Genomic DNA, 9336 nt, shown 5'->3' on the forward strand with positions numbered 1-9336 from the left:
GAGGAGTCCTAATAGACCTACAAGGTACTTGTGTCTCCGATGTCACCGAATAGATTACAAGTTGGGCTCCCACCATCTCTTCTAATTTTTCATAATGTTCTTCATTTTGTTCTTAAACTTCCCCAAGTTCAATCACATTTCATACATGTTTTTCTAAAAGAAACTCTTTCTCTAGTAAAACATGATGTTTGGATACAATTATTCTTTATTCATCTAGATGATAAAAATAATATCTCACAATTTCCTTTAATTATCCAATGAAGACATACTTATCAGATTTAGGCTCTAACTTATCTAATACAATACAATTTGCGTGCGACATCACCCCAGAACGACTTTATTCATTTTTTTCTATAAAAAGCTCATTAAATTTTAATTTATATAAATATGAGAATATAAAAACTAGGAATCTTACGTCTTTAAGAGGGGCTGGAGTCACTTTAGAGTCGTTCCTGCCTAGAAATAGCAACGGATAAAATAACAACGATAATGTCAATCTCAAACTTTTATCCATTTATTTTTTAAGTATTTGTCTCGTACTATTGTAGGGGCAAGTTTCAGAAATAAAACATAGCATCCCCACCCCACCCCACCCCAAGGGAGTAGATGAGGATGTGCAAGGAGCGCTTCCGCACAGGGCCTCAAAATAATGAGGGCTCTAAAATTTAAGATGTGCTTAGTCAAATGTAGATATTAGCTTAAATTAAAAAACAATAACATAATGTAATAAGATTTATTTACACTTTTTCACTATATTGAGTGCATATAGGAATGGCAACGGGTAGGGTACCCCGTGGGTAATGCCATTCCCAAACCCTTACCTTTTTATTTTTTAATTGCTCGTACCCGTCTCATTACCCTAACGAATATACTTTTTGCATCCCGTACCCTTCCCATTTAATTCGTGGGTACCCTTACCCTTTAAGAATCAATAAATAAAAAAAAATATTACAAATTTAACAAACTATAAATTTAATAAATCATCAATCTAAATATTGAATAAATTGAACCTTAATTAATAAGAATAAAGTAGCTTAGTGGTATCACTCAATTGTTGAAAAATAAATGATTGGGGTTTAAATTTCACGTCTTGCATCTAAAAAACAATGATATTTATTAATATAATTTTTTTTTATAACAGGTACCGGGTACCCTAGGGGGTATTCCCATACCCACCCCATTATCTTAACGGGTAATGATTTTGATCTCATACCTAGCCCATACCCTTTTATACAGGGTACGGATAGTCCCATTAAAATCGGGTAGTGTCAGGTACCCGCGGGTACACTACCCGTTGCCATCCTTAAATGCATATGTAATTTAGATATTCAACCATTCAAAATTTATAAAATTTAATATAAAATTCTATTAATTATTAAGGTTTAAAAAAAAAAATTAATACGGGACCCAAAAAGTTTAAGACCGCCCTGCCCACCCCACATCACATCAATCTATGAATTGCCCCGACAACACCCACATGCTCTTATCTTCTCACTTATTTACATCCATTGCATCTCCCCCCATTCATTCTTCAATCAATCACTATATAAATTGAAAAATCAATATTCAATTAAAAAAAGGAGGTCTTATATATAAACATTTCCTATTTATTATTTTATTACTTGCTGTCCCTAATAAATCTTCCAACATATTTCTCATCTATTTATATATAACCCCACAAGAAAGAAAAAAAAGAAAAAAAAAACATGGTACAGAGACATTAAAATTCAAACTCCTTGCTCATTCCGTCTTTGAGCCGGCCTGCTTGCTTTCCTTCCATCTTACAAACATGGAGTTCACCATCAAAAAACAAATCACAAAAAAAAAAAGTAAAAAATAAAAAATAAAACTTCAGGTTCTGTTCTTGCATTTCTCCACAGCTCTAGGGGCTGCAATTAACAATAATAATTAATACTATTAGTAATTTAATTAAATATTAGAATTAATTAATTAATTAATTAATTATGGTCAGAGATACAAATTACAAACCAAGTCCTATTGCCTCTGATCCCTTCATTATCCTTAGTCGTTTGCATGAGTAAACAAACATTCTGTAAAAATTAAAAATTTAATTTAATTAATTTAATTTAATTGAGTTATTTAATTAAATAAATTTATAAATTAAAAAAAAAAAAAAAACTTACTCCCATGGGACATCTCCGACAAGCATCCAATCTCCATCCTTATCTTCATAAGTTGGAACATATTCAGAACCATTCAATATATCTACCAATTTGCTTTCATTCATAAAGTCCTTCATTATCCCTTGTGATCCACAATTTCCTTAAAGAATAAAAAAAATTGAAATTGAGTCTCGCTAACGTTTGGGTAAGATTGCACCATTTTAAACATTTGAGATAAAATTACTCCTAGTTAGAAATATTTATACACTTTATTCCCAAATTAAATACCTACCGATGGTAAATGAGCTGAACATTTTGCCTAGAGCATCAGAAAGTTCTTGATAGCTTTTGTACAATTTCAAGTCCACTTTTCGTAAATAAGGTGCACCGTCCATGCTAACTTTCACAAAAGCTGCGCCGGCACCGGCACCGGCACCGGCAGCTGAGCTGGTGGCGCCCTGCTCGGTGCTGTTTTTCTGGACAGTCATCACATTTTTCCGGAACGATCTAATTGGTGGCCAACCCACCACTTGTGCCCTGAATTAAAAAATAATAATAATTAATTAGTTTTATAATATGATATCAAAAAAATAAAAATATAGATTTATTTGACATGTGAAATGTTTGGTTTGGTTAGCTGTAGACTTTCTTTATATTTTTCCTTTTATGTTTAATTGTTTGGCTGTCGAGAAAAGTTGAGTTGAGATTCCTTATGTTTTGTTCTTTTTCTCTGCTCCCGACAACCAACCAAAGCCATTAAGATTTCAAGGGAAAGTAAATAATCCACTCCATCTTTCTCAGATTCCTCCACCAATATTGGTCCAGAATTAATAAATATTATTTTAAATAAAGATTAACTAGTACAACTCCACAAATGATGAAGATGCCAGATCATGAGCAATTAATTAAACAACTCCTTAAATGGATAAGATAGAAATTTAAGTTAGCAGATTATTACAATTACGGCTGTAATCGAGTCGAGCCGAATTGAGTTCTAACCAGCTCGAGCTCGGCTCGTCAAAAAAAAAATGATGAAGCTCGAACTTGAATTTAAATTTAACATTCTGTTTGTGAGCTATTTACGAGTTTGTTAACGAGATTTACCCGCGAGCAACTCATTAATTCAGTTAATGAACTTCGCTTGCAAACACTCATTAATTATATTAATTTTAAAAAAAAATTAACACAAAACTACATAGTTTTGAAGCCTACAAAACTAAACTTTATACAAACTTACATTGTTTTTCATTTTCTCCTTTATAAAAAATATTATTATTATTATCAAAATAATAATCGAACCATGATAATTGAGCTTCTTTGGAATGTATAATCGAGCTTGCTTGCAATTTTTCAAGCGGAGTTTTGTCATGCTTAAGCTAGGTTCGTTTATAAATCAAATCGAACATCAAACCGCTCATAAACGGCTCAGCTCATTTACAACCGTAAGTATGATTTAGTTTTGACGTAATTTTAAAATAGTACATCATTTGTTTCATAATAGATGATGTCTTTTAAGATGAAGGTACAAGAATTTAAAAATGTAATTAATTATAATCAAAAGACTTTATTTGTATTAGTTGTATCCATTAATTAATTTTATCTAAGTAAAAAATGCAATTTAAATAGAGTTATGTATGATAAAAGTCAATTAATGTATATGGATTAATTCAAAACATTGGTGTAAAAAAAGTTCTACAAAAAAGATATCTATTATGCAACGAAAGAGTACTATTTTAAATCCAATATTTACTCGATAATACAATTTTATAATACAACCTATGCAATTTAAAGGTTACATATTGAAAAAAAAAAATCATTTTACATCGATGAAGCTCGAAATCTTTCAAAGATTACTATAAAAGCTATTGTTGCCTCTTAATTATCTTTCTTATCATAGTACGACAATCCTTACAAACTCATTTATGGTTTAAATTGCAATATATGATAAAAGTTAGTACTTATTGATCTCTAAATCTAAGATTTTACTAGTTCAATTGATTTTATTAAAATTGCACCTTGTGTTAAATATTTGTTGTAAAAATTACACTAATTTACTAATTTGTATGTTGAGGGTAAATTCACTCCATGACTAAATCTATAAGTTATCCTAGAAAAGCTAAAAAACAGATCCAAAAGTTACAGAACAACTGAAAATCTAAAAAGAAAAGAAAAAGAAGTTACTTGGCCGGTGGCTTAGCAGGATCATGAGAAGCAGCAGGAACATCATCTTTCTTCTTGATTTTCTCATCTTCTCCAACATCTTTCCCTAATTCTTCACTGGAAAAATTAAGCTTCAAATCCACAGTTTCAGAGAATCCTCTCTTTCCATTACTCTTACTACTCAGATCACCGTCATTTCCATTACATCCGCCTGGTAATCCAAGTCGCAATTCCGTTTCTTCGAAATTAATCATCGAATATTTACCGCGCTCTACCTCCGTTACACTACTCATACTTCCGGTAAATTCTGCTTCCGATCTAACTTTTCCGGTACTAATTTCTTCCTTTCTGTCTTCCTTTCTGTCTCTGGTTTGGAGATTTTAATTTTATGTGATATGAAATAGGGGAGCAAAGGAGATATGTGTGACCAAGAAGGAGGAGAAGAAAGAAGGGGCGAAATTAGCTGTAGCTGGGGATAATATAAGGTATAGGATTGGAACTTTACGCGGTTATGATGATGCCACATGGACGGTACAGGTTGTTGGACAGTCTACGGTTTTGTCGGGGTAATGATGTAATGAATGACGTAATAATTAAAATGATTAGTGGACAATTGACATGCCTGGTTGGCTTTCTAATGTTGCCTTTAATTTTGTTCGCCAGCCACCTATTTCTCAATAATCACTCTTTAATTATAGTCCTTCTCTATAATTTGTATTCGTAATTATAAATTTTAAAAAAATATATAAATATATAAATTACAAAATGTCTTAAAAAAATACATATTTAGTTGTAAATTTTGATTTTTTTTATATAGACAGCGCAATTTTTGTTATGTGTTGGCAAAGTTGTATGACGGTACCTTCTATGGTTACTTTGTTTTTGACAAAGTACCATTACTTGGTGTGTTTTCACTATTGGATGATGGAGTATAGAATTAATCCAATGGTAAAAACACACAAAGTAAGCCTTACTTTATAAAAAACAAAGTAAGCATAGTCTTTACCTTTTATGAGGTGCCTTCTATGGTTATTTTATTTTTAACAAAGTACCATTACTTGGTGTGTTTTCACCATTGAAATATAAAATTTTAATAATCCAATTGCAATTATAACTTTAAATCGGATAATTATTCTAAGTCATAATGATTTATTTCTCCCTTTTCTTATTAATAAGACATTACCTAAATAATGTGGTTGTCGTTCTAAAAGAGTGTAGCAACTTTTTATTTTGTTTAGCAAAAAGGACAGAAATTTAAAATCCTTATCTCTCCATCCTTTCAACAATTCAATTATACCTATCTTTTTTCTACAAAAAAAAAAAAAAAAAATTATACCTATCTTTTATTGTGTTTCATGGGTAAATCACTAGTAGCTTTTTTATATATATATTTACAATATTAGTCTTTGTCAACTGATTTATTGATTAGTAATATTTACTTGTTGATTTATCAAAATTTATAAAATTTCAATTAATATGAATAATAATTTATCAATTTTCTTAAAACATTAACTTACATGTTGTTAAAAAATTTAAGTGTTAACTTACCGTTTATATTTATTGACACTTCACTAATTTTAATATGTGAGGATAAATACTAATAAATAATAGATTAATGGACAAATAACAAAATTTTAGATAAGTAAAATTATTTATAATATTTTAATTTTTTTATTATGTTTTCAGTATCGGCATCTTCGGAAGAAGAAGAATCTGTATAGTCTTCAAGAGCAAAAATTGTTTCTGGTGTTGCCTGATCTTACTCTCAATACAAGTATTTAACATCTGCATCTTCAAGACTATAAGAAAATTGTTGGACCAAAGATGCTTAAATACACTCAAGTAATTTGTCCCTTATCAATCCTTACAACATATATAGACGTGATTCTTCCATCACAATAAGTATCAGGTCTTTGATCTCTACTAGACAACCACATGCTAAAGAATATGTTCAAACTTTAAAGATTGATCAATGCTCTCTTAAGGCCACCAGTAAAGAACATTATGTCACATTGGAGATTCCTACTTCTTTCATTTTCAAATGGAGATAAGAAGCATACTCACATTTCCATCTTGGAGCAGTACAAATTATTATGTCTCTTCATGGTAAGAAGGATCTTCCAATTACAACAAGAGCAAGCTTGTTGGATACCGGATTTCTCAAGTTTTGAACATGCTGTCATTGGCACAGTGAAATTTTATGCGAATAACTTATGAAGAATGTGATTTCTTTTCTTAAAAAAATTATAAGGTGGTTGTTAGCATTGTAGGGGCGGTTTTAACCACCCCTATAAGCGAAAAAAATTGCCTCTATAGACACTTTTTGTTGTAATGATGGTAGATTTGGTAGTTTATTCTTTACTTTTAGTGTTTTGATCTTTCTTACTTTATATGCGGTCGTGGTATGTTCCCTATATGAGTGGTTGTTGTCTGTCTCCCTATATGAGTGTTATCATGTTTTCTGACAAATCATTAAGAGATTAACGCACAATTAATCAAGCCGATCATAAAACATGAATCAGACATTATAATCACATGAACCGAATGACGAACTATGAAGATTAGTTTCACAGTATAAATACCTCTTATACAATTCCCAAGTAGAAACTCTGATTTGCAATTATAAAGAAGAAATCTAAGAGATGAGAGAAATATGTTTCTGTTTCTTACTTTTACAGTAACTAACTATGAAAAATAATGTTTCTTATTCTTTATATACACAATGAAAAGTCATGTCTTTTCATTCAATCGGATCGGGTTGGATCCAATCGAGTCGGATCCCGTCAATGGTGACCCACACGAAATATCCAACATTCCTTTATGGAATAAGAGAAGAGTTTTGTATACACATAGATCTGACTCATTGAAAGTTCATGAACTGATTCCTAGAAAAAAGACTATGAAGCCAATTTTGGGTAGGGTGTGTTTCTCGCTGTTGTTCCAAAAACAGTTTCAAGCACTGTCTACTATTGCTTTATGACAATCTATGATATTGTAGATAGAGATTAAAGCTTCTGTAATTGTACTTCTGTTTGTAATTTTTTAATTATTTATGTCGAGATGTACTATTTTTTCTATGAATTAAATAATTATATTTCTTTCAAAAAAAATGGAATGTTGGTTAAAAAAATTAAATTAACGAAAGTTGGATTGTCTGATGAATTTTTGCAAGAGTTGCAAATAATGCATTTGTGAGTACTAATCAATAAATAATTCAAATAAATAAACGGGTCCACGAGTTACCTCTTAACATTCTCAATCTGTTTATATTGATTGCAGCGGAAAAACGAACCTTAATTATGTATAACTGGTCACAAATCAAGTACACTGAGACGCACTAGGAAAAGAGACGATGATCCACAAGAACAAGAGAACGAGAATGAAAGGGGGAGAGGGTGGCAATAACAAAAAGATAGAGAGAGATTTCTTATTCATTGTAATTATGTTTAGTTTGTTATGTTTCTTCTTATTCTTATTGTGTTAAGGTTTTCATAAGTATACTTATTATTAAGCATATGCGTTAACCTAACCCAATAATCTTAACTTGCTCCATATTCGTCATGGGTGTGGATTTGGCCTAGACCAAATTTTCTATTTCTCCCACTTACACATGACGGAACACATTCCATCTTTTTTTTCTCATTCTTATTCTTACTCACAAATAATTCGTTCGACCGTCGTACAGACGAAAGCTCTAGTGAAATACACTTGTTGGAGATATATAGCCTCATCAACCAATACCATACACTTGTTGAAGGTATACATTCTTTTGATTGAAACGTGGATCATAACAACTTGTATGTTTTATCCTAGATTTCACATCACATCACTGTAATTGCTTTAATCTTTACAATTTTCTACTTTTTTTTTTTTTGATAAAAATGACATATTTCATTCCATAGAATCACAAATACAGCACGATAAAATTTCTCACTCATACATGCAATAAAAAGTATAAATACAACAAAATAGAAATCATATACTCCTTGTAAGTCGAATCCCATTGAAAAATAGCCGTAATCCATTCTTCATCATTTCGTCTCTTCCGGACATTCGGATCTGAGTCATTTCTTTTTTTGCAACCACGCAGATCTATGGATCTGCGGACAAGATGAACCTTTTCCGCTCTTGCTAAGGCCGAAAAAAGAATAAACGATAAAAGTATAGCTAACAGGTGTAGATCCGACGGAAAAGAGATTCGAGAAAGTATATAGACTTCAAACTAGGAAGAAAAGATAAATCTGAAACTAAAAAAAACAAAGACTAAAATACAAATGGGAGGAGGAAGAAGGAAGACAAGCTTCCTCCTTCCTCCTCTAAGGGAACCTGAACAGAAAGGAGGAACTGAGACGATGACGGAAAGCTTGAGAAGAAAAGCAAAAGGAAGAAGAAAGTGTAGAGAGATGGAGGAGCCTCTCTCTCTCTCTCTATTTATTGATTTTAATTTTACAATTTTCTACTTTTAACTACAAATAAGTTCATAACTGTCTATAATATGAGTGTTAGAATTCCAAAATGTGAACACATAGAAATCTTTCTCTCACATTCTATCATGTCCATCATAATCTAATTCCCTTGATCAGTATCTCACAACCTGAATTAAATCACGACCTTTCAAAATATCCTTCTAAGATAGCTAGGTAAAAGTATACATGGAGTCCTATCAAAAAAGAAAAGTATACATGGAGAACATGCATGTTCATAGTAATTAGGTGTAAGATATAAAAGTATGAAACAAAATATTTTATGAAATTTTTTGTATTATGAGACAGAAATGAAGTAGTGAGCTGTGAGAAGTGAGAAGTTTCGAGGAATGAAGGGCGGCCATGTGGACCAAATGATAATAAATCAGCACAGACATGTGATTTATTTGCTGATTTTTGGGCCCTAACTTTTCTATCTAAATTCCCAATTGACACACATCTTTATTAATTTGCATCTTCCATGTGCCCTGTTCCACAACTATATTCATATATTTATTATATATTTGTTGGTGCAACAAGGTTGTATTGTATGAACAATTGGTTCTGACTTTTTCTAATTTGGGTTTTAA

The 9336-nt window shown here is 31.3% G+C and overlaps 1 protein-coding gene across 1 annotated transcript; it reads right to left on the reverse strand.

Moving 5' to 3' along the window:
• Positions 1-1551: 1551 nt before the first annotated feature.
• On the reverse strand, positions 1552-4740 carry LOC136206004 (auxin-responsive protein IAA16). Its single transcript, XM_065996894.1, has 5 exons — positions 4305-4740; positions 2416-2660; positions 2145-2283; positions 1990-2051; positions 1552-1889 (listed from the first exon to the last, which is right to left on the reverse strand). The coding sequence occupies exons 1-5, from the start codon at positions 4574-4576 to the stop codon at positions 1852-1854; spliced, it is 756 nt and encodes a 251-aa protein (XP_065852966.1). The 5' UTR covers positions 4577-4740; the 3' UTR covers positions 1552-1851.
• Between the last annotated feature and the right edge of the window lie 4596 nt (positions 4741-9336).

Source organism: Euphorbia lathyris, chromosome 9 (genome assembly GCF_963576675.1).
Source record: "Euphorbia lathyris chromosome 9, ddEupLath1.1, whole genome shotgun sequence".
In the NCBI taxonomy this organism is placed as follows: Eukaryota; Viridiplantae; Streptophyta; class Magnoliopsida; order Malpighiales; family Euphorbiaceae; genus Euphorbia; species Euphorbia lathyris.

Bases quoted from the DNA above. Each gene is read 5' to 3' on its own strand.
- LOC136206004 (XM_065996894.1), bottom strand. From the start codon at position 4,576: ATGAGTAGTGTAACGGAGGTAGAGCGCGGTAAATATTCGATGATTAAT. The intron at 2,284-2,415 runs GTAGGTATTTAA...TTATTCTTTAAG, and splicing joins GTTCAGCTCATTTACCATCG to GAAATTGTGGATCACAAGGG. The intron at 2,052-2,144 runs GTAAGTTTTTTT...TAATTTTTACAG, and splicing joins GTCGGAGATGTCCCATGGGA to AATGTTTGTTTACTCATGCA.